Source organism: Cheilinus undulatus, linkage group 4 (genome assembly GCF_018320785.1).
Source record: "Cheilinus undulatus linkage group 4, ASM1832078v1, whole genome shotgun sequence".
Classification (NCBI taxonomy): domain Eukaryota; kingdom Metazoa; phylum Chordata; class Actinopteri; order Labriformes; family Labridae; genus Cheilinus; species Cheilinus undulatus.
The window spans coordinates 55,029,143-55,056,003 of NC_054868.1; the positions used below are offsets into that span (position 1 = coordinate 55,029,143).

The window sequence follows — 26,861 nt, forward strand, 5'->3', positions numbered from 1 at the left end:
TTGATGAGGGAAAGCCGGAATACGGCCTGCTGAAATTGAGTTGGCACAGCAGGTCCAAACTCGGCAGCGGCGATCTAAAAATAGCTTGCACCGACAACTGAAGGTAACGAACCTATTACTAAGAATATAGGAATTATGGCAATGGGCAAATTTGCCAAAATGTTGAAGTATCCCTTTAAGATCTGTATACTGTGACAGTCCTACTCTCAGACATGTTATGGTTCACCAGCAGCTCCAGTATTAACAGCTTTGAATCTCTGAGACTGATCTGAAACATGGATTTATTTCCCTCCCTGTCTACAGCGTTTCTGACCCCACATAAGGCTGTAAAAACGCTGCTCCTTCTACCAGTGAGGTCCAGTGGGTGTATCGGTGAGAAGCATTTCTCAGACACTCCCCTTTGATTCATTCTAACCAGCAGCTTCCTATGATTCACTCCCCACGTGTCGCTTTCAGGTCAGAGCGTGTTTATATTTAACATAACCTGGTGGAGCTGAATGAGCGAGGAAGGAGGAGGGTGGGAGGGGATGGTGGCATGTTGTTATGACTTGGCACCAGCGAGCTTTCACAAGCAGCTAGTTGGCTATTAAACAATGTCAGAACAATCTCAGAGGGCCTGATAGTGAATGGAGGTAGAGCTTTACTAAAACTGGGGCATAGATATGGAGGAGCTAAAGGCCTGAGATGATATCTGGATATTTATTTCTATAAAGACAGAACATATGAGGGCATCAGTCCATCCCACGTACAGAGACAGCTCCTCAAAGTGGTGCCAAAATGACCAACTCTATCAAAATAAAAGCATGAATAAACACTCTCAACAATAACAAAAGCAATACTCTCTCTTAAACAGTTCGAAAGAATTAGATTTGTTTTAGTGAAATGATCAGAGCAGACTACATGTGAATAGCTCCAGCAGTGGTTCTCACTCTAAACTTTTTTGAGCATTAAGGCCTGGTAATTATGGTTTAGGTTTGTTATTTCCTCAGTCATCATCACACATTAATAAACAGTCATTTCTTACTCTCTATCTCATTTCAAACTATATCAGTGTATATGAAAACACCACACACTGCACAGCTCGGCCATGTTTTTCTGGGGTTCCACACACAACTTTAACTAACTGATAAGGCAGCTGCACAGAAAAGAAATGAATCCATCAAAAGTTGCAGGCAACCTTCTACATGCCGTCGAAATCGCACTAAACGTCCAACAGATTGTGCATGCATGAGATAAGCCAACATTTAGAGCTTAGACTTTTATTTTTGTGGCTGTGGTGTCAAACAGTAATAACGACACGAATACACTGATAATAAAAAATGATCCTAAATCAGAGGTCTCAATCTCAATCACAGCAGGGGCTGGATTCTGGATTCAGGACTAACCCGGCCTACAAGGGTCACCTTTTGAACCAGAAACCATCAACTTGTTTCACCGGTAAGAAAATATGAAAAAAATTAACTTAGCACTGATGATAAATGATTCTGACATTTACAAAGTTAAAAAGAAAAGTTTAAAGCTTCACAATCTGAGAAAAGTACATTTATTAGTTCAAAAAGGTCAAAACATGAAATTGGAATTGAAAAATAATGAAACATGAAATTGGAATTGAAAAATAATGTTTTTTTAAGGCAAATATATTAGAAAGAAAGTCAAAATCATGAGTTTAAAAGGTCAAAATATGAAATAAAATTATAATCATGAAATTAAAAGTCAAAATATGATTTAGGCCAGATTTAACTGTTCTACAGGCCAGATTTAACTGTTCTACAGGCCAGATTTAACTGTTCTACAGGCCAGATTTAACTGTTCTACAGGCCAGACTTAACTGTTCTACAGGCCAGACTTAACTGTTCTACAGGCCAGACTTAACTGTTCTACAGGCCAGACTTAACTGTTCTACAGGCCAGATTTAACTGTTCTACAGGCCAGACTTAACTGTTCTACAGGCCAGATTTAACTGTTCAGGCCAGATTTAACTGTTCTACAGGCCAGACTTAACTGTTCTACAGGCCAGATTTAACTGTTCTACAGGCCAGACTTAACTGTTCTACAGGCCAGATTTAACTGTTCTACAGGCCAGACTTAACTGTTCTACAGGCCAGATTTAACTGTTCTACAGGCCAGATTTAACTGTTCTACAGGCCAGATTTAACTGTTCTACAGGCCAGATTTAACTGTTCTACAGGCCAGACTTAACTGTTCTACAGGCCAGACTTAACTGTTCTACAGGCCAGACTTAACAGGCCAGATCATCTTGGATTTAACTGTTCTGGCCAGATTTAACTGTTCTACAGGCCAGACTTAACTGTTCTACAGGCCAGGTTTAACTGTTCTACAGGCCAGATTTAACTGTTCTACAGGCCAGATTTAACTGTTCTACAGGCCAGACTTAACTGTTCTACAGGCCAGACTTAACTGTTCTACAGGCCAGATTTAACTGTTCTACAGGCCAGACTTAACTGTTCTACAGGCCAGATTTAACTGTTCAGGCCAGATTTAACTGTTCTACAGGCCAGACTTAACTGTTCTACAGGCCAGATTTAACTGTTCTACAGGCCAGATTTAACTGTTCTACAGGCCAGATTTAACTGTTCTACAGGCCAGATTTAACTGTTCTACAGGCCAGATTTAACTGTTCTACAGGCCAGATTTAACTGTTCTACAGGCCAGACTTAACTGTTCTACAGGCCAGATTTAACTGTTCTACAGGCCAGACTTAACTGTTCTACAGGCCAGACTTAACTGTTCTACAGGCCAGATTTAACTGTTCTACAGGCCAGATTTAACTGTTCTACAGGCCAGACTTAACTGTTCTACAGGCCAGACTTAACTGTTCTACAGGCCAGATTTAACTGTTCTACAGGCCAGATTTAACTGTTCTACAGGCCAGATTTAACTGTTCTACAGGCCAGACTTAACTGTTCTACAGGCCAGATTTAACTGTTCTACAGGCCAGATTTAACTGTTCTACAGGCCAGACTTAACTGTTCTACAGGCCAGACTTAACTGTTCTACAGGCCAGACTTAACTGTTCTACAGGCCAGATTTAACTGTTCTACAGGCCAGATTTAACTGTTCTACAGGCCAGATTTAACTGTTCTACAGGCCAGATTTAACTGTTCTACAGGCCAGACTTAACTGTTCTACGGGCCAGATTTAACTGTTCTGGCCAGATTTAACTGTTCTACAGGCCAGATTTAACTGTTCTGGCCAGATTTAACTGTTCTACAGGCCAGATTTAACTGTTCTACAGGCCAGATTTAACTGTTCTACAGGCCAGATTTAACTGTTCTACAGGCCAGATTTGGCCCCCGAGCCTTGAGTTTGACACCTGTGTCCTAAAGTCAATAAAATGAATAGACAACTATTTTAAACAGACTGTCTTGTGGTCAAAAAGCATTAATATTAGTGGTTTACCAAGCATTAGGCCTGGTGTCAAAGTTTTTTCAAATTCACAATAAAAAATAAATAATTAGGGCTGACAGCCTCAAGTTGATTGGTCAATTAATTGGTCGATGAGCTGATGTTCGACCAAAATCCAATAGATCCAACCATCACCCGTGCTACTTTAATTGGAAGAATCCATTTTTTGCAGGGGTGAGAAGGAAGACGTCATGTGTTTTTATTTTTTCCACTTATCTAGTGTTACAAAATGTAATAATAATAATAAAAAAAACATGAATATAACTATTTCAACATAATCCACTCGTGCATTTAAGGGTAATTAATTAATTGCAGGTTAAATACCCAGAAGTCAAAACAACATCACTAGGACCCTCCCACCTTAGAGGAGAGCAAAGCCCATGAAGCACGTTTATACTCTGTTTCCCGTTAATTGACAACAGTTGGAAAAAGTCAGCCGTGTGGCAACATTTTGTTAAAAAGGATGATTTTGGTCCGTCCCATGACCAATCGATTAATTGATGATCTGGTGCGATTTTAGTCAACCAAGTTTTTTTTTTGGTTTGTTTTTTTTTGTTTTTTAAAGGTTTATTTTGGGCATTTTTTGCCTTAATTTGATAGTGGAGCACAGTGGATAGAGTCAGAAACAGGGACGAGAGCGGGGAGAGACATGAGGCAAAGGGCCGCAGGCTGGACCCCAACCTGGGCCGTCCGCGCACATGGGGCACGCCTCAACCACTCGGCCACCTGCGCCCCAAGTTTTTCTTTTGTTGACAACAGCCCTATAAAAAATACTGCCATAAACCCTTGGTTCCCTACCTGGGGTCCAGGACCACCTAGGGGGGCTGCAAGGCTTTGCCCACATTCAGCTGTCAAAATTAGATTTGCACATATGAACTAGATACTGTGTTAATTTCATCGACTAAAACTCTGACTAAAAATGTTCGTCAACAGCCTTTCTTTGCATGACAAAAACTAGACTAGAACTAACAAAAATAGATCTGTGATGACTAAAACTGACAAAAACTAAGTTTAGTTTTCATCAAGATGACTAAAACTAGACTACAATGTAACGTAGTTTTCGTTGGACATTCAAAATCTGTGATATTTCTCCACTGTGGGTAAATCTGTCAAAAACAACACATCTGTATCTATTCTGCCTCTCAGCTGTAGAAAGCAGGGACCCCAGGTTTGGCAGAGAACACACTACCATGATTTGGTACCAGATTTAGACAAGAGAATAAATGCTTGGACTAAAACTAGACTAAAACTAAAAAGGACAGAAATTACTAAAATGTGACTAAAACTAAAATGCATTTCATTTAAAGACTAAAACTTAAATTAAAAATAGCTGCCAAAATTAACACTAGATTAATGATAAAACACCTCCTAAGTAGTTAATTCAAAGATCTTTAGGAAAGAATGACATATACAGACATATTTGTTTTACTATTGGTCATGAAACAGTTAAAATGTATGTTGATTTTTTTCCTTCGTGTGAGTCATGGGGGACTCAGCACTTTTAAGTTACAGATGGGGGTCTAAAAGGCTGGAAACCACTGATATAAACCATTTTACCCTGTATCTTGCATCATATATCAAAAACTACATGTTCTGCACATCCAAACAATGTTGGTCCATAGTCTGATATAAAACCAAGAAAAGCTGTCACTATCTGATAAGACAGTTATACAGGACAGGTATGAATCAATCACATTTCCAGCATGCTGTCTACATTATACACAACACTCCACATGTTGGGAATTCAGTAGTGCTGTATCATTAATCTAATCCCAATTGCAATTGTGGTTTTAGACTGTGTAATGACATAATTGTATGACAGGCAGCAACTATTTTAGTATTCACAGTGCTGTAAAGATGTACAGGAGTGCTGCTACTGCACTCTATAGAGGAACCTTTATAACATGACCTCTGTTTTAGAAAATATGTTATTTTAAAGAAGTACTGTCAAACCTGCATGATTTCGGTTTCTTCATACCACTTCATATTTGTATGTTTTGAGTTAATGATGCACACTTCAGAATGATCACTTTTTTCTACATTTTCACTGATAAACAAACCAGAAGATTCATAATATCACTTATGGATTATATCGGAATTGCATTATTGTCCAGTAATATTGCAGTAGCACATCATGCAGCACTACTGTGCAGTTTATGGAGGTTTCAATACACATATACTGATATTGGGCAACACAATTAACATTACATATCAATAAAGAATATTTCTTTCTCTACATTTTGTTTTAAAAATATGTCAATATCCATCGAAAACTCTATTTTTTCCACAGCCCTGCCACATTTGACTGTGGTATGACAATGGACTTACAAAACTCTCACTATTAGATAAGGCAGATGCATAGAAATGGAATAAATACATCCAAAAAACTGCAGGCAACCTCATGCATGCCTTGTCTTAATTGCACAATTACAATGAAACGGTGATAAGACTATGTGCACTGAAAAACAATGAAATTATTTCTGAAGCAATTAATCTATAGCTGCATGAATCTGACTATGGAGGTGCAACAAGTTTTAACCTATAAAGGAGGAGGCTGGGTGGAGGAGGTGAAGCTTTAACCTATAAAGGAGGAGGCTGGGGTGGAGGAGGTGAAGCTTTCGTCTATAAAGGAGGAGGCTGGGGTGGAAGAGGTAAAGCTTTCTGCTATAAAGGAGGAGGCTGGGGTGGAGGAGGTGAAGCTTTCGTCTATAAAGGAGGAGGCTGGGGTGGAGGAGGGGAAGCTTTGCGCTATGAAGGAGGAGGCTGGGGTGGAGGAGGTGAAGCTTTAAGCTAAAAAGGAGGAGGCTGGGGAGGAAGAGGTAAAGCTTTATGCTATAAAGGAGGAGGCTGGGTGGAGGAGGTGAAGCTTTAGTCTATAAAGGAGAGGGCTGGGGTGGAGGAGATGAAGCTTTCTGCTATGAAGGAGGAGGCTGGGGTGGAGGTGGTGAAGCTTTCTGCCATAAAGGAGGAGGCTTGGGTGGAGGAGGTAAAGCTTTATGCTATAAAGGAGAAGGCTGGGGTGGAGGAGGTGAATCTTTCTGCCATAAAGGAGGAGGCTGGGGTGGAGGAGGTGAGGCTGCTATCCAGATGGTCACAGCTGGGGTATGACTTTTGTGAAATAAATCAAGGCTTCATCAGTTTTAGACAGAATGAGCTTACTTTTTAAGCCCTTATTGCAAATGTGATGACATTTGCTTTGTTTAAGGACGTTATCATTTTTGTTTCACTCATTTTGATGAAAAAAATACATAAAAACACAAAAAGGAGGATTTTTGTAAACCATCATAAAAAAATGTCACTCGAATGTTTGCATAATGTGCATAAAATCTCCGCTGCAACAAATATTGATTGATTAAACTGGTATTTTGACACACTTTAGTAAAAAAAAACATATTGCAACTTCTGCAATCTGAAAATTGCAGCAGGCTGGATTGCAATTTAATCTATTTGCGATTAATTGCCCAACCCTACTGCACTCTGAGCCTGGTGTTTATTGTTTTTCTGAGTAAACATTACATCCTGACATCAACAACACTGTCTAAACCTTTCTCTTGCTTTAAAACTAGATTAATATATATTACAAACTCCCCAGGTCCACTACATTCATCTGTGGTTTGACACAAAACATTAAAAACTGTCACTATTTCATAAGGTAGCTGCACACAAAACGTATGAATCGCTCAAAATTGCAGCCAACCTCCTGCATGCTTTCTAATCAATATTAAATAATGAGATAAACAACAATCTTACTCATATCTTCAAAAATATTAATGTGCATTAAAACCTCCATGTATTGCACAGCTCCACCACGTTTTTCCTGTGGTGTGACACTAAACTTTATCTGATAAGACAGCTGCATATGAAAGGATTAATCCATTAAAAACTGCAGCCAGCCTCCTGTTTGCTGCCTAAACTGCACAAAAACTGTGAATATTTAGTGCATTTCCTGCAGCATGTATGAGTTTGGTACTTGACACCAGAGAGACCACAGAATTTGGCGCCCATTAGTTCTCTTTTCGCTGCCGTTGCATTGAAGCATGTATCGATATCGATATATTATTACTAGACTCATATCGAGTTTAAATTTCTGGTATCGTGACATTCTTGCCGCTAACGTCCACGGTCTGGACCTTCGGCTAAGCTAACATGAGAATGCAAGTCTGCTGAGAGTGTTGTGCTAGCCTAGCTTCAGTTAGCCTGTGGCTAGTCTCAGCCGTTATTTCCCCATTCATGGATCTCATTTGGCAAGCCTATGAGACGATTAGCTTGTTAGCAGTAGCCGGCTAACGTTAGCTACCATGGACAGCCTACTTAGGTCACTACTGCCCGGCTAACGGCTAACGATTCTCCGTTACCAGTCAAACAGAGCAAATTAGCTAGCTACTGGTTAACGTTAGCTGGTCAGATTACATAACTAGATCCCCGCCATGCTCAGACAAATCCATCCGAGGATGAAGCCCCGGGCTCGGGTCCACGTACCTCCACCAGCGCCTCCAGCTTGCCCTCGAAAGTGAAGTCGATGAGGTCGGGCTTCAGACATAAGCCGTAGTTGACGGGGTAAACGTCAGTCGGTAACCGTACGAAGGGCCTCCTTTCGGGCATGGTTGCTGTGTTTTGGCCGGCTGCGCTAACGAAGACGGAGCTGTTGGTGACTGTGGTGGTGGCTCTGAGTCTGAGGAGGACTGAGCTGACTACCGGGGGCCTCGGTACTGAGGATGGACAGCAGGTAATGAGTCTGTGTACGGATGACAGCGGAACCCTGCGGCCCAGGAGCAACAACATCAACGGAAACCCTCTCAGCACTGCCAGCTACACTTCTGTCCTCGTAGACAGCCCAAACAACTCAAGTTAAGCAGCGTCGACCTACAGACACAATACGTCATCACGTTTCAGCCTACGTGCCAAACGCGTGCAAACACATACAACCTTAAAGGCTTGGAGGCGATGATCAGGATCAACCATTCACCTTAAAGCAACTTTAACTGAAATAAAGACAATTACATCTACACAGCTCACTGTTCAAAATTACTAAAAAAATATAGAGATAAATTCTCTGATCAACCATTCGCCTTAAAGCAACTTTAACTGAAATAAAGACAATTACATCAGCACAATTAATTATTTAAAATTACTAAAAAATATATACATATATTCTCTGATCAACAGTTCGCCTTAAAGCAACTTTAACTGAAATAAAGACAATTACATCAGCACAATTAATTATTTAAAATTACTAAAAAAAATATATGCATATATTCTCTGATCAACAATTCACCTTAAAGCAACTTCATCTGAAATAATAAAGACAATTACATTTTCTCAGCTCAATATTAAAAAAGAAAGAGAATATATTCATCTTTAGTCTACAGGCTCAGTTATAATAGTTTTGGATTGTTCATTAGTTTTTATTTTTATTTCATTTTCACTTTTGGTGTTGAATTTCGGTTTAGTTTTGACTGGTTCAGTTTTAGTTTTGCTGGTTTGTTAGTTTAGTTTAGTTTTTATTAGTTTAGACTAATGATGATGTTGGAATAAAACTCCATAAAACTACCACTGTGTGAAGTCAACCAATCAGATCAGGCAGTTTTACTCTCCCCAGACTCTGGTGTAGGCACCAGTCAGTCTGGTTGTGTCAAAGACAAAAAATAGGATAAAGAGAAATAATCCTCCGCACACTGAGATAGACCTTACAAAAAAACTACAAATAGGATATTTTGTCTCTATTTTTATTTTAGTGTAGTTAGTTTTGTAAGAGCATAGTTTTAGTTAGTTTTTTCAGTAAAGCTTAGTTTTTATTTAGTTCAGTTAACTAAAAAGATTTTTGAATTTGAGTTTTAGTTATTTAGTTAGTTTTAGTTAACTATTACAACCTTGTACAGGCTATTTTCTTCTGACTGTATAAACCACTCAGAAAGTGTTAACCTTTCTCATGTTTTAAACCCTTATTTTCAACACAACCTCAGCTTTATGAAAGGAAAATATATTGACTTTGACTCTGTATTAGATACAGGACTATGTGACCTGGAAGAACAAAACACAGTTACAGAGTCTGAAACACTTTTAAAAGCCTTTTAACAAATTTACCTTTACCAAAATATTTTTACATTCCATGAAAGAAATTTACATCAGCAAAACACTTAGAATAGACGAAACAAAGGAACGGTTTACTAAATAAATTTACAAACATTTCCAGTACATTATAAAGTCTGAAACTATTTTTAAAAACTTGGAACAAATCTGCAGTCTGATACAAAATGACAAAGTCTGAAACACCTAAAATAAACATTTTTATATTTCATGAAACAAATTTCAATTTTAAAGAACTACATTTAAAATTTTAAATGTACATTTTTTTTTAAACATCAAAACTTTTACTGGAACTGAGACAAATATTTAAACACTTTTACAACTTTAGAAACAACTTGTTTTTTTTTTTTTTTTGTTAAAAAGTTTCAGACTTTGTCATTTCATATTCAGTTTTTTTGTAAAATGTTAATTTGTTTCTTCTTTTGTTAAAGTGTTTTGCTGGATTTGTTTTATAAAATGTAAAAATGTTTTGGTTGTTTCAAGTTTTATAAAAGTGTTTAGACCCTGAATATTAATAAAACTGTGATGTATTTGTCATTTCAATAAAATGTAATCTTGTAAATTTCCACAAACAACTTCTGTCCATATCAGAACCCTTAATCTGTATCCAAACAGTGATCCAGTCTAAAATAACTCTAATAAGTTTACAGAGAACCACACGGCATTTTAACATTCAAAGACTGACAGGGACTCCCAGTAGATAGATGCAAAAACACAAAAATTACATTTACTTTCATAGGCTTTTTATGTTTTATTTAATATCCCCCTGTACAATATTCTGTGAACACAGGAAACATTTAATAACCTGGGCTGCATTTTTACAGAAACAATGATAAACATGTGGTAAAAATGTTAGGAGATTTTTTGTTCTTATTATAAACTGACAGAATAAGGAAATTATGAAAAAATGACCAGCACCAGTCCTGTGTCCTATGAAACACTGTACCCCGTATGTTAAATTATTTTTTACACTATATCAAATTCAAATGATCATATTTCCTGTTTTCCTTGGCCTACTGGCAGCAACCAAAAACTGAACCAGTTTAAAAATCACACTTGGTTATTGTGCAAAATGCTTGTTTACAAGACAAAAACAGAGCAGGGTGACGTCAAACAGGTGCGACAGTGGGCTCTTTAAAGAATACGGCTTTCAATAAGATTCAGGTTCAGCGCATGAGTGGAAAGTATCAGATTAAATTTACTCTAATTACTGTAACTGAGGAGTATTTTTAGGGTACTTGTACTTTTCTGGGTACATTTTGACATCAGAAAAGTTTAGTAACCTTTAATAAAGGTGTGAATTTACCTGGAAAACCTGCTGGAAATCATTATTGTCATGTTGTTAGTAATGAAAGTTCACATTTTCCTCAGTATCTGCTAAAGCTGGGCAGGCCATCTAACTGTAGATTAATATTAGTATTATTAATATTAGTATGTCCAACTGTGATTTTCATACCGCAGCAGTTTGAATATTTCTTTGAGCTGAAATGTGTCAAAAACAGTTCCTAGCAGCAGAGATGTTCTGCTCGTCACTTCATGGAAACACTGAAGCATCCATGTTCCTAGAAGAGTTTGCGAAATTCTTATTTTTGTCAGTGTTTTTCTTATTGAAAATGAAAGTGATTAAAAAATTTAAACTTCCGTCACCAAAGCTTTTTCCAGCCCTAATCCACCAATCAGTTACTGACCAGGAAACGCCTCCTTTACAGTATTCTGTCAGGATACACATGTGCACCAAAGAAATGAATCCCATGAGAAAGTGGATTTTTAATTTAAAAAGTTCAAATATTCTAGACTCATCTCAAACAAACTGAAAAATGTCAAGACCTTTCTTGTTTTTACCCATCAGAGCCCACACCCGTTTCTCCTCACTGCAAAATTACAGCAGGTCATCCACAGACTCAGTAGAGCATGTTCAACACATTCTGACTTAAAATACACCTGTCTCTGATGTCATTATAGGAAATGTTACCTATATGTCACATTTGGCTTTTGTGGTTAATCCATTATCATCTGTTATTAGAAAATAATACAACATAAGTCAAAATCAATTAGATTTAACAACAAAAATCATTTTCAGGGGCTTCTTTCAACACAAAAACCCGATGAATGTTCCCTCCACTGTCATGATTATTGATCACATCAATGCATGTGTGCTGGATCAGTGAAATAAGAGCTTTTTAACCCCTTTTCACCACTGTTTCTGTTCAATTATGCCACTATTTCACAATCTAGGCTCATTTTTTCCACTTTTATTCACTTTGAACCTCATTTTCCTACTTCATCTAGACAATATTTCCAACCTTTTTTTCCACATCATACCCTTTTAGCCACTTTTTATCAGCTTTTCACCATTTTCCAACCATTTTGAAACCCTTTTTGCATTTCTGTAAGTCAGTTTGCCTCTTTTCCCCATTTTTGCCTTTTAAAAAACATTCTCCAACTGTATTATACTTTTAGCCATTTTTTTCCCACTTTGAACTCATTCTTGCCAGTTTTTGACCTGTTTTTACAAGTTTATCTTAATTTTTTTAAATCTGTTTTTGCCTCCTCAACCCATTTTTGTCACTTTTAACCCCTTTTCACCACTGTTTCTGTTCATTTATGCCACTTTTCCCCGGTCAATGCTCATTTTGTCCACTTTTAATTCACTTTTGAACCCCATTTTTCAACTTCATCTAGACAATTTTTCCAGCTTTCTTCCACTTTATACCCTATTAGCCACTTTTTAACAGCTTTTCACCATTTTCCACCCATTTTGACACCCTTTTTGCATTTTTGTAAGTCATTTTTCCTTAAAAAAAAAAAATTCTACCACTGTATTTTACTTTTAGCCATTTCCTTCCACTTTGAACTCATTTTTTTCCCTGTCTTTGACCTGTTTTTACAACTTTTTCTGGCTTTTTTTAAAAATCTGTTTTTGCCTCCTTAACCCATTTTTGTCGCTTTTAACCACTTTTCACAATTTTCTTCACATTTTTCTCTTGCATTTCTATAAGATTTTATTTTTGCCATTTTAATCCCATTGTTGCCTCTTTTGAACCCTTTTCACTGTTGCTTTCACAAGTTATTCCATTTTTTTTTATTTTTTTTTATTTCTTTTTTTTTAACACCTTTTTCATTTTTTCCACTTTTAAATTATTCAACCAATCACATGATCACATCAGAACGTTCAGTGTATTTCAATCTGGGACTTTATTGGTTTAAGTCAAGAAAAAAGGTCTGCGATGTCTTTTACAGGACATTCAAGGTCATGTGACCCCTTGGTTACGGTGGGTCCTTACTGGTTCATCTTGACGATTGCAGCTCACAAACTCAAAATCCACTGTCTCTGCATGTCAGAAAACTGTGGAGAAGTGTCTTGTCAGTTATTCTTCTCACTCTGGTGCAGTACACAACCACAGTCATGAGGAAAACTGCTGACATGACATTTCTCTAGAGGACAGTCACTGACACCCTCAGTGAGGAGGGTAAGCCACAGAAGGCCAGTGCTGAAAGGGCAGGCAGTTCTCAGAGGCTGTATCAGCCAGAGCCTGCCTGCTCTGATCTTGTCCAGATTAGATAAACGTATTAAAAAAACAAAACAAAGGCAATAAATCATGATTAGAAATGTAATTTATAGTCATGTAAGAATCACCTCTAGAGATGGAAAAATGAAGAGGATCTGTGAAAAGTGAAAATTTGGGGGTAAAAAAATATTCTCAGGGTTATAAAGTCAGATATTTACAAGGAAACAATCTCAGAATTTCTGAGTTTATAAGAAAATTTTCAAGAAAAAGAAATTTTCAAGTTTATCAAGTCTTAATCTTTGACATTAGAAAGTAATTCTTTAAAGTTTTAAAATCCTAAATTTAACATTGTAAAGGCATGCATTTACAATAAAACCAAACATTAAAAAAGGGTGGATTTTCAACATTTTTTCGACTTTATAATCTTAGAAATACACATTTTTGGTTCATACAATTTAAGACTGTTTAGTTAAAAGATACTCCAGTTAATGGCTAGCTTGTACTTAGAGCTTTTTTCAAGAACAGTGTCTGTAGGCATATTTATGTCGGGATTTTTAAAAATCAATTAAAATTGATGTGTACTTTTTCCAAGTCTTGGGGGGGGGGGTCTTTGCTTTTCTTAGGGGGGCCCTGAGGAAAAAAAAGCTTGGGAACCACTGATCTACGACATTTTTTCCCTTTCTGGTAAATTAAACGTAAAAAAGACAAAAATAATTCTTCCCGCCATCATTTAGTTTCTTGTTTCCATTTTTATGATACAACAAGCCCGCTGCACTAAAACACTTCCCTGTACGCTGGTTTTGTGCCATTGAAAGTTTTATTTTGAAAGTACAGACCGGAAGTCGCCTTCCTCCCGTCAGTCAAACAGCGGCAAGATGGCGATGCCCATGAGGAGGACGCTGGTGGCTCTACACAGATCAACATGCAGCGGTTCAAAGGTAAGACATCATTCAGAGAGGGTTTACTGTAAAAACATCAAATACAGACACGTTTTAGAATAGAAAACTGTTATTTTAATGTTTTATCGCTTTAGTTTACATTTATTATCAGCGGGGCTAGCATGCTAGCATTAGCTCACTGTTAGGACAGTAACCTCCGTAGAGAATCAGTGAGGATGGAGACCAGGATGTTTTAGGAGAACATGATCGAAACGACACAGTCCGAGTTATTCTGATGATTTTTATAAAGGAATGATCTTAATAAACTGCTCTAATGTTATTTATGTATCAGGAGGAGTTTGTCTGCACCTTTATAAACGTGAATCAGTGAATTATCCTGACCTCTGACCTCTGTTTATGTTAGTTAGGAGTTCAGATGAAGAATCTGAGCCTGGACTAATGATTCTGGTGACTTTATTTATCATCTCTTAACTCTGTTATCCGTGAGGCTCTAAATCAGTGATTCTCAACGCGTGGTTCTTTTGTGACTCTTTAAGATCTCACTTGGAAAAATCATTCCACCAGAAAACTTTAAAAAGGGAAATTAAACCACATAAATGATCCATTATAAGTCTCATCCATCCGTTTGTTCCCCACAGTTATACAGTATGCTTTAAATCAGTGTCATTCAACCAAAGAGCCAAATTGTTGAAAGAAACATCTGCAAGAGCCACAATCTAAGTGGAGAGCAGCAGCAAAAACGAGTCAAAGTGGCAATAAAAATATGTTAAAGGGGCAAAATGGTCAAAAAGCTGCAAAAAAGGGGTGAAAGCAACAAAAATGAGGGGAGGAAAAGTGGCAAAAAAAGGGCAGAAAATGGCAAAATTTGGGCAAGTAGTGACAAAAAATGTCTTACAGGTGGCAAAAAGTGGTAAAAACATGACCAAAAAATTAGTGGAAAGTAACTGAAATGGGAAATAAACAGCAAAGAGTGGCAACAATTTGGGGAAAAAAAGTGGCATTTAATGGCATAAGACAGCTTAAATGGGTGAAAAGTGGCAAAAATGGGGAAAAAATTTCACATAGTAAAAAGCAGGATAAAGGAGCCAACAACTGGGCAAAAAGAAGTGACAAAAGTGGGCTTAAAGCAGTAAAAAATTGATTAAAAGTGGCAAAAAAGGGCAATGGAAATATACAGACAAATTTAAAAGTTGGCCATTAAAGCCAACTATAAGTGTGGTAAACAACCAGAGTAGTGTGAGGATAATTTCTGAGGTCAGAGTTTCCCTTTTTTAAGGTTTTCTGGGGGAATAATATTTAAGATATATTTTAACCTATTTTACATATTTTAAGACATAAAAGAGCCACATGTTGAGTATCTCTGCTTTAAATGATCAAAACATGGACAGCCTTTTATTTTTTCTGTGTATTTCCTCTGGATGTAAAGAAGAAACCCACTTTTATTTCAATATTTATTTTCTTTCTCTCCATAATATCACTTCCTCACAGTCATATCATGATTTTTCACACACAGTAAAATGTGTTACATCTTTATTCTTTAAATTTAAGATGAGTGTCAAGTTCTCAGTAATGTAATTTTAGTATTCAAAAATGATATTCAGTAATATTTTTCCTTTTCTATTTTTTTATCCATCTAAAGTATCTTCTGTCAGAATTTCATGATTTTTAACGTTATCTTTAATAGTAACCATATTAGACCAAAATGTTGCAATTAGCTAATTAGTTATTTCTGCATGCAGAGTAGCCAACATTTATACCAAATGAGCAGAAGAACATTTATATGATTTTTTTTTTTTTTTTTTGTTAAAATGAGCAAAACAAACATCAGACAGAGTTGAGATTGGGGTTAAAAAGTGATGTCTTGGTCTGGCTTTCTAACCCCATCTTATTCTCTTATATGACTAAAGAAAAATCCTGAAAATGAAAGGTGAATCAGAGCTCTCTGCACGCTCAGACTAACATACATGTTTAGTATTGATTAGATTCATGCCCCCAGATTTGGATTGTGGCTCTTGCAGAGGTATGTTTTGTCTCTTTGGTTGATCAGGGTTGAGTAACACTGGTCTAAATTTTAAAACATGGCACAAAAAATGTTTAAAATACAAAATAGTGGAGTTTTAAAAGGCGATAAAAGAGGGTTGTGATTGATCATGATGAACTACAGAAACTCTGAGATTTGTATCTTCTGACAGCCTTAATACAAAAATAACAACTGTAAACCTCAAAATGAAAGTTTTACCGATGTTATTTGCAGAAAAGAAATAAGGAAAATTATGTTTTTCAATTATTTTCCTGGAACTTAGACTAAAGTATCACATGTGCTAAAACCTTGACTGTTGATCTCAGGTCTGTGAAAACAGAGGAAGAGTAAAAACTTCAGATTAAATCAGACCTTGTGTTGAGAAGCGTATAACTGGGTCAGGCTTGATCTAAAATTGTGTCTGATGATAGAAGAGTCAACAACCAAACCTTTTTTCTTCCATCTGTCAGAGTGCAGAGACGTCTCTGGAGCTCAGGCATCCTGGACCACTTTTCCTCCCGGTCCGGACTAAGAAGCGGTATTTCATCCCTCCGGCGGTGGGGATGAAGGGGAAGGAGAACCCGGAGGCCAAGGCCAGAGCGGCAGGCGTCGTCTTCAGACAGCAGTACTTTGAAAGGCCCATCAACATTGCCTGCTCCGGTAATCACACGCTTTTTATTTCCTGTTTGTCAGTAATATTTCCCTGACATGATCCTACCCTGGCTCTACCCAGGCTGAAAGACTGTTTTTATGTTAAAACTCATTAGTTAAGGGGTTTTGTTAGCTTGTCCTCCAGTCATCTCCTATCAGAGAGTTCTGGACCCTGTGGACTTCTGCAATGATCTGAAACTTAGACAGCAGACATCTAGCTGTGAAAAGCTTTCTGTTAACTACATAACTCCACATAGGTGAAGCAGAATTTCACAATAAAAGCCCCAGGATAAAGAGGGGTGTTTGGATTGGTTTTTCAGTAAGCCCTCTTAAGGATTGGAGCCGGTATGCTTTTGCATTTTAAATGACGCTAACAGAAACTAAATTTACTGAAAGTTCTGGGTTTAATAGTCATTTTTTAAAGAACGTCCTTAATTTAACTCCTTTGTTGTCTTTGGGTCAAAAACGCCCTCATCTTTATGCTCATGTTTCATAAACGCCTGTTGTGTTGTTATATTAGGATTAAATCTCATTTTAGATAAATAATATATTTATACCCATTATTAAGTGATGGTCAAACAGGGAGGTTACTGAGTATTTGATGACTTTTTATTGTAAATTAAATAAAAATATAAATGGACTGTCCATTTAAGTTACAAAAGGCTTAATTCTTTCATTTATTAAAATACTTATAATAAAAATTATTATTAAATTAATAATTATAACAGAAATGATTATAAAAAATAATAATTATAATTATTATAAAATAAATATTATCATTGTTACCATTATCATTATTTTCATTATTAGTAAAATAAAATAATAGCAATAATAATAATAATATCAAAAATATTAATAATAATTAATATTTTATTATATTAATGATGTTGATATTAATGATATCAATACTACTACTACTACTAATTGTTATTATTATATTAATAATGGTGTTAATATTAATGATATCAATAATATTAAGAATATTAAGAATAAGAATAAGAATATTGATAACCATAATTATTTTACTTTTTTTTATTAATAATGATATTAATATTAATAATAGCAATAATATTAAAATTACTATTAATAATAATAACAATAAGAATAAGAATCAGAATATTGATAATTATAATAATAATTATTATTATTATTTATTATATTAATGATGTTGATATTAATGATATCAGTAATATAAAGGATATTAATATTCATAATAATAATAATAACTTTAATAATGATAATAATCAACCTTAGATTTAGTAAAGATAACACTTACTATCGGGGTGTTTTAGTAAGAAAAGCACTGTCCATTGATTAACTGCAGTCTGTCTGACCTATAAATAAAGAAACCACAGATATTCACAGCGTTTGAGATTAATCAGAGTTTTTTTCTGCTGTGTGGCAGATTTAGAGCATTAAACCTCCATAGAGCTGCTTTATTTTATGATTTTAGTGCAGACGTGTCCATTTTTACCCTTGGGGCAAGTGAAGTCTAAAGGGTTAGATATTCCTACAAAAAGACAACATTAATAACCTGTGGATAAACAGACGTATGCTGAGCTCTACAGAGTGTGTAGGCTGATGGTTTCTGTGTTCTCTTTTCCCAGCGGGAATCTTCGACCCCTACATTCCCCCAGAGGGCGACGCTCGTCTGTCCAGTCTTTCTAAAGAAGGCCTGAAACAGCGAACCGAGCAGATACGGCAGTCCGCCGCCTCACAGCTGGCGTAAGCTTGTTTTTCTGACTGAAACAAAGGAGTTTAAATAGCCGAGTCTGAAATTAAGGAGACGGGTCCACCTCTCTATCAGCTCTCAGGCATCTTCTCTATAATGATCTGAGTGTTGTTTTTTTTTGGTTTTCTTTTCCAGAATTCGAAAAATCAAAGAGTACGACTCCGACTTCACGACAAAAGGGTTTGCCGAGCGTGCTCAGGAGATCTTTATCGAGGCTCACAACGCCCTGGCACAGTAAGAACCCGATCCTCACAGACAGGGAGGGCCGGCGCTGAATATTACAGTGAGAAATTTCTTATAGAAGTGAGAGGAGGGTGTGTGATGCCTTTAGATCTGCCGTGAAGTGGGAAAACACAGCAGAAAAACAAGCTTTAGCCTTTAAAACATCTCCATAACCACGGCAGAGCTCATATAAGTGAGAGTTAGAAAACAGTGCTCTTTATAAACTCTCTGATTCTTTGATTTCTTTATTTTGGAAGGTTGTCTGTCAGAGCAGCTGCTACACGGTGTTGAATTGACTTATCTGTGCCACTTTTAAAGCCTTTTCAACCACTGTTCCACAGTTTCACCACTATTATTCACCACTCTTTATCCTTTTTTGTAAAGGCAGAGCTCAACCTGTGTTGTTTGTTCTGCAGGTTCAACAAAGAGAAGCTTCACTCCTTGGTGACAGAGCGCTGTTATCCGGTGAGTTCTTCCTCTGAACACGGCTGATCTTTTTGATTCTTTGAGAATCATGTTTTCCTCCGATTTCCTCACTTCTCCTCTGTGCTGCGTTCAGGAGATGACACGGGGAAACCGCTATAAGACGATCCGGTGGACTTTTGTCGAGTCTCTGGAGCTGCCCAAAGTGGTCCACGCCCGCTGCCCCGACATGGTCACTAAAGGAAACCTGTACGGCCAAGTGACGGTCCGCATGCACTCCAAACAGGTACGACTCGTGTCCACTTACTCGTTCACATTAAAGACTGTCGTTATTCTACTCTAGTGTTGTCTACAGCAGGGGTTCTCAACCTCTTCAAACCGCGACCCCCAAAATAAAGGTCTCAGAGACCTGGGACCCCCACTGTGCCTGAAGGTGGATGAACACAGCCATGAACATTCTAGAAAAGTCATGTGGAGACAAGGCCGCCCATTAGGGGGGAAAATGGCCCAGCCAGATTTGGGGTCAGCTTAATCATGGTCCATTGTAAAGTTAAGCTGTGATGTTTTATATTTAACCTGAATCATAACCACTCTTATCAAAGAAACACATTTTAATTCATTTGTGCAGTAAGTGGCCCTCTTATAAATGTTAATCCTTTTGTTTAAAAAAGAATTAAAATACATCAAAAATAGCTAAAATGGGTTAATAATGGCAAAAATGCTGGGAAAGGTGGTGAAATTTGTGTTTCAAAGTAGCAGAAATGGGTTTGAAGTGCCAAAACCTGGATTAGAGTTGAAAAAAATGTCAAAATGGGTTTAAGTGGCAAAAACGGGCATATGAAATGGTAAAAGGGGATTAATAAAGTGTCTGAAATGGTGTTAAAGTGGCAAAAACAGGTGGAAATTTGGTGAAATGGGATGAAAAATTGATATAAACTGTCAAAAAAAAGGTTTAGCTGAGGCAGAAATGGGTTGAACTGGCAAAAATGGGCATATGAAATTGTGAAATGTGGCGTAAAAAGTAGTAAAGAGTGGTTAATAGTGGCAAAAATGGGCCAACAGAGCCAACACTAGGCAGAGAGTGGCAAGATTTGGTTTAGAAGTAGCAATAACAGGCAGAAAAAAAGTGGTGGAAAGGGTTTAAAACAGGCAAAAAATGGGTTTTTAGTGGCAAAAATGTGTTAAAGTTGTCAAAATTGGTGGGAAAAGTGATAATAACGGGTTAGAATTAGACAAAATTGGTGTAAAGTGGCAACACTGAATTCAAAAATATTCCTAGTTTCTTTAAGGCATCTGGAGACCCCCTCTCAATGTCTTGTGACCTTCAATGGGGTCCCAACTAGGGCTGAACGATTTGGGAAAATAATCTAATTGTGATTTTTTTTCCCCCAATATAGCGATTTAATATACGATTATTTCTGAAGTTCCTCATTTTATGTTACTTCCAACAGATAACTTATTGTGTTGATCTTGACTCGTACTGCAAATCAGATATGAATTTTTGTAGTGGAGGGAGTGGTTATTTTTATATCATTCTTATATTCAGTAAGAAAAATGTACAAAAATAAAGAAAGTAGCATTTTTTTGCAGACTATTCTATAATTATGTCACTTGAATGATTACATGATATGTAAAGCACAACATCTCTGCTGCAAAATAAGAGGTGTAAACTGGTATTTTAACACAAATTTCAGGTTAAAGAAATATTGCACCCTATTGCGATTTAATCTAATTTGCGATAAATGGCCTAGCCCTAGTCCCGACCCCAACGTTGAAAACCACTGGTCTACAGAGACTTAAGAAGATAATCAGAGTAAATACAAAAGTCAGATTTAAAATGATGATTTTATTTATTAAGGGAAAAAGCCATCCAAACCTACCTGGCCCTGTGTGGAAAGGTCATGACCCCTAAACCTGATAACTGGTTGTTCCATCCGTGGCAGCAACGACTGCAGGCAAGCATCAATGATAACTTTCACATCACTGTGGAGGAAATTTGGCCCACTCATCTCTGCAGAATTGGTCTAATTCATTCTCATTGGAGGGTTTTCCAGACTTTGACTAGGATTAATTAGTTTGATCTGAAATATTCAAGTGTGACAAAAATGCAAAAACATTATAAATGAGGAAGGGGGACAAACTTTTTCACAGCAGGGTACTTACACTTCCATCCACTAGATGAAGTCTGCCGGTCAGTCCAGTCCTTTTACTGCCTTATTCAACAGTCGGGTGTAAAACACGCTAACCTGCTTTTAAACGACTGAATAACCTTTCATCACGTCTGTTTTTCTCCCAGACTCTAGCCATTTACGACCGCTTCGGGAGACTGATGCTGGGCAGCGAGGAGCAGCCCAAAGACGTCTTGGAGTACCTGGTCATGGAGCGACACATCGTCAACCCCTACAGCCGATGGAGGTTACACGGAAAAATAGTGCCGTCCTGGGCTCCGGCCAAAGACCCCATTATCAAGGTGACCCTCTGCTGCTTTAGCCATTTTTTATATGACTTTTAGTGAGAAGGAGGCAGAAGTCCAAGTCTCATTCCTGTCTAAAGGGAATTAAAAACCCTTTATTGACCAGACAGTTCATAAGTCACTTTAATGACCACAGGATTATGTGGGCTGGGGCATGTGTAAAGGTTTTAATGCCTGATTTTTCAGTAAATGATTCTCCTCTCACTCTCTCCTGATGCTTTAATACATCTGCTGACTAGTCTTTGCTTTTCCCCTAAAATAGTCCCTGTTTGGTTACCGTCCAATGCTGCAGCAGTCCTGCTTTTATGACCTGTCGAGCTCCTCACCGTCGATCTATGAGGTGTTTGACCTCCTCAGAGAGACAAAAGGATTCAATAAGGGTAGCAATAAAACCTGCTTCAATGATGAAAAAGCCCTTAAAATTCTGTTAGAATAACATAACTCTGACATAGAGGTTGATCAGTGCTAAACACAGACCAATAACACCTTAAATCTTCAGGTCAGTCCCCTGCACCCCCCAAAAACATCAGTCATCCATCATGAGCTGGGTAACAAGGACCAGAAATCACACTTTTTTTGTAGGTTATTAGCTATATATGAAACACATCCAGGTATTTATTCTGTAAATAAAAAACACTATGATTCTAATAGAAAAATTAGGGATAATAATATTGTCTTTTTGTCAATGATAGGCTGATATTTGGAAGATCATTTTGGAGAATTCTGGTCTATAAATGCAGCTTGGATGTAAATCTTCAGTCTTTAAAAAAGAACTTAAAGTTTAAGTAATAAGATTAACAGAGAAAACACTTCAGCTGACAAACAGTAGGTCTGTTGGTCCTGACAAAAACTCACAACCAATATTTACACACTATATAGTGAAATAATATCAGCCAATTAAGGCCAATATTTACAGCCAATATAGATCAAAACTACAGCCAATATCGGCCAATAATTATAGGCCAATGTTTGCACCCAAAATATGCCGATATTTACAGTTGATATAGATCAAAAATACAGCCAATATCTGGTGATAATTATTTGCCTATATAAGCCAATATTTACACCCAAAATATGCCGATATTCACAACCGATAAATGCAGATATTTACAGCCGATATAGGCCAACATTTATAGCTGGTTTGGGCCAATATTTACAGCTGATATATGCCGATATATGCAGCCCATTTATGCCAATATTTACAGCCGATATAGTCTAATATTAACAGCCAATATACGCCAAAATTTACTGCTGATATATGCAGATATTTACAGCCGATATAGGCCAACATTTATAGCTGGTTTGGGCCAATATTTACAGCCAATATAGATCAAAATTACAGCCAATATTTGGTGATAATTATTTGCCTATATCTGCCAATATTTACACCCAAAATATTCCTAGCCAATAAAGTTCGATATTTACAGCAGATTATAGGCCAATATTTACAGCTGACATATGCCAATATATGCAGCTAATTTACGCCAATATTTACAGCTGATATAAGCCAATATTTACAGCAGATATATGCAGATATTTACAGCAGATATATGCAGATATTTACAGCCAACAATGCCAATATTTACAGCCAATATAGATCAAAATTACAGCCAATATAGGCTGATAACTACAGCCAATATTGTCTGATAATTACAGCCAATATCGGGTGATAATTATTGGCCTATATAGGCCCATATTTACAGCCAATATAGGTCAATGTTAAAAGCTAAGATAGGCCAATATTTTTTCTACCAATATCTGCAAACACAGGCTGAAATTTATAGCCAGTACCGGCCAATTTTCACTCCCTGTTTTGGGTGTTTACAACTTCTCTTATTGTTACTTTTTATTTTAACTGGTATCTGTAGTTTTTGATTTTAACATCTAACGTAATTATTCCTTAATGAAATAAATGAATCATGATTTCAGTTTCATCCAGTGGTGAATCAGCTCATAACTGTCTGTGTTTCTTTTGTAAGCAATGGACATGAGATTATTTTTTCCCCCAAAATCATAATTAACATGCAAATAAAAATGATGTTTTCCTACCCTAGATTTTCTCTGAAAGTACATTTATATAGTTGAAAAACTCAGTGTGTTGTGTATTGGAACATCACCCCATGTTCTAGTCATTCCACCTTAAAACCAGAATATTTGTTCAGCTGACACAGAAAAACGTGTCACATATGTGATGATTTTATGTCATTTCATTTAAATTTCTCCTGTGTCTCCTCTAGACGGTCATGATCCCCGGCCCCGACCTGAAGCCTGGAGAAGAGTTCGAAGCCCTAAACTACCAAGTTCCCAAACCAGCAGCCGTGCAGTGGAGCAAATAGACCACTGGAGGGCGCTGTTGTTCATGTCAAACCTCAGCAGGACTCAGAGCCAAACGCTGTGGCTGTGGCTGGTTAGTTTGTGGTCTTTGGCAGCGAGCGAAGCTTCTTTTGGAGGCTCTTATCTGTTAGTGAAATGCTGCTGAGACGCCGATGAACAAAACGACTGTAAGCAGCAGCCAGAGAAGCTCGTCTTTGTTTCACTGCAGCAGATTACACAACACAGTGGAATAATAATCACATCACAGCTCCTCATTTCACCTCCTTTCACACATTTCCATGAGAATATTGAACATGCGTATGTGCTAAATAAAACGGACAGATCTCCAGACATTGTATGGTTTATTTCTCTGATGATGCTGTATGTTGACCTCAGGAGATACAAAAATCAAACGTCTCATCTGCTGCTCTTCACATCACATTTCACTGGATTTCTCATATTTAGAACAATGGTGTTTGTTCACATGGACTCGGGTATTCTGGTCTTGACTGAGTTTTTCATGTGGACCAGTTTGTATTTGGTCATTTAAACTTTGGTGCTGATGTCAGACACCAGGGTCAGCTCTTACAGGACTCTGTAAACCAGTCTTTGCTACCTGGAGGACTCTGAAAGTGCTCTGAAAGAAGGTTTGTGTCCTAGTCTGGCCTTTCTGTGTGGAGTTGGCATGTTCTCCCTGTCCATGTGTGGGTTCTCTCTAGGTTTACTTTATTTATTTATTTATTGGTTTAAATACAGAGACAATGCACATTAATGAACATTACTGTAAATAGGCTGGTTTAGCAAAGTTGGCTAATTTTCAGGCCAGAAACAGGCTTACTGGTATCAACAGTCCCTATGCTCTAGTTTGACGGTTAATAAATCTCTGCCATGATCAGAATAGTCTGGACCCCTGACAAACTCAGACAATGGACCCTCCCCCCCTGTGGGATTTATTGAAAATATCAGTGTCTGAGTGTTGGATCAGTAGAGTTGACGCTGGCCTTGGTGCCATTTTTCATCAATTTTGCGATTTTTTTTTTTTTTTTTAACCCATTTCAACTATTCTTACCCATTTAAACCACATAGAAACACTTTTTTTTAGACACTTTTCAACCCCAGTTTGCCTCTCTCTCCCTGCTGTAACCTCTGCTTATGCACTTTTGCCACTTTTAACTCCTTTTAACACTTTTTATGCCCATTTTTGCCAGTTTAAACCAATTTTTGTCACCTGTAATCCGTCATTTACCCCACAACCTTGAATCTAAAAAGTGGTATGGAAATATGTACCGCCCATTTTTTCACATTCAACACATTTTGGCACTTTTAGTCCATGTTGCCCACTTTTTTAAGCCTTTCTAGAACTTTTTAAACCCATTTTACCTCTTTCTGCCTACTGTCACCACTGCTTACCCATTTTTTTTTTCGCTACTTTTAACATGCCAATTTTTTACCAGTTTTAATTGAATTTCACTATTTGATATGCCTATTTTTGCCACTTTAAACCAATCTTTGTTACTGTAACCCGTCATTTACCCGATGGCCCTGATTGGGATAAACAGTGTAGTACTAATAGATGAGAACCCATTATTTACAACTTCTAACACATTCCATTTTTCCACTTTAAACACATTTTTTACACTGTTAAACCCGTGTTGTCACTTTTTTCTGCAAGTTTTTTGCATCTTTTAACCCCATTTTAAACAATTTAAACACATTCAGGTCCTATCAACCACTTTTTTTTGCCTTTTTTATTTTTTGGGTTAATTTAAAGGCTTTTTGGGCCTTTTTTTAAAAAGGGGACAGGGAAATAGAGTCAGAAACAGAGATAAGAGTGTAGGAGAGAGACATGCAGGAAAGGAGCCACAAACCGGAGCCACCAGCTTACACAGGGCTCACTTTTTAATCTCATTCTACTATTTTTGCCATGTTAATGCAGATTTTTGCCAGTTTAAACTGCATTTCACCATTTGATATGCCCATTTTTGCCACTTTAAACCAATTTTGTTGCTTGAAACCCATTATTTACACAGTGTCCCTGAATTGCTAAAGCAATGTAGAACATTTATAGATAAGAGCCCATTATTAACAAATTATAACAGATTTTTACCACTTTAAAATCCATTTTGCCACTTTTAACACATTTGTGACACTTTTTAAATCAAGTTCACCACTTTTATTTCCTGCAAGTTTTTGCATCTTTTGACCCATTTCAAACAATTTAAACACATTTTGGCCCTATCAACCATTTTTCTTTGCCTTTTTTTATTTCTAAGGTAAATTTAGGGTTTTTTTAATCCCCTTTTTTAAAGAGGACAGTGGAATAAAGTCAGAAACAGGGATGAGAGTGTAGGGGAGAGACCTGCAGGAAAGGAGCCACAGGCCGGACTTAAACCTGGGCCACCAACGTACATGAGGCTCACTTTTTAATCCCTTTCTACCAGTTTTTCCACGCTCTTAACCCATTCTTATCTTTTTTAATCCATTTTGATTCACTTTTTGAAGAAGGCTTAAGCATAAATAAATATGTTGTTGCTTCTATAGTAGGGTTTATTATCCATCAATCTTCTACACTGCTTATTCCGTTTAGGGTTGTAAGGGGCTGGAGCCTATCCCAGCTGTCATTGGGCAAGAGGCGGGGCACATCCTGGACTGGTCGCCTGTCAATCACAGGGCTGACCTATAGAGGCAACCAGGCATGCTCACACTCACACCTACGGGCAATTAAGAATCACTGGGTAGCATAACGAGCCAGGAGAACATGCAAACTCCACACAGGGGCTATTATTCAGCTTAAAAATCAAACATTGTTATTTAACTTTACGGTGGACCTCCGTGGACCCCCAGGTTGGCTGGGCCCTAGAAAGCTCTCTCCTTTACCCCCCCTTATTGGCGGCCTTGCCTGGGAGTAGTAGATGCAGTGATCAGAGAGTGGAATACTAGTGTTAATCTTTTCTACAGGGTTATGAATCACTGTAAATGCAAACGCAGCATGATGGACCAGTCTGAGGCTCGGGGATACTCTGGTCCATGTGACGCTCCATTAGAGACATAAAACACTGAAACATTGGCTGTAAGGTCATGTAGATGTTTACAACAGTTTAATTTT

General features: G+C 37.3%; 2 protein-coding genes across 2 annotated transcripts in view; one reads left to right on the forward strand and one right to left on the reverse strand.

Moving 5' to 3' along the window:
* Positions 1 to 8,285, reverse strand: part of npepps (aminopeptidase puromycin sensitive) — a 63,338-nt gene extending 55,053 nt beyond the window's left edge. The window contains exon 1 of the mRNA XM_041784778.1: positions 7,906 to 8,285. Coding sequence (XP_041640712.1) covers positions 7,906 to 8,208 — 303 coding nt within the window. The 5' untranslated portion in view covers positions 8,209 to 8,285. The remainder of the gene's footprint in view (positions 1 to 7,905) is intronic.
* A 5,566-nt stretch (positions 8,286 to 13,851) lies between these two features.
* On the forward strand, positions 13,852 to 24,104 carry mrpl45 (mitochondrial ribosomal protein L45). The gene is made up of 8 exons (XM_041785540.1): positions 13,852 to 13,960; positions 16,412 to 16,601; positions 18,200 to 18,317; positions 18,460 to 18,558; positions 18,963 to 19,011; positions 19,106 to 19,255; positions 21,266 to 21,439; positions 23,680 to 24,104. Exons 1-8 carry the CDS (start codon positions 13,898 to 13,900, stop codon positions 23,776 to 23,778), a joined length of 942 nt encoding a protein of 313 aa, XP_041641474.1. The 5' UTR covers positions 13,852 to 13,897; the 3' UTR covers positions 23,779 to 24,104.
* The last annotated feature ends 2,757 nt before the right edge of the window (positions 24,105 to 26,861 follow it).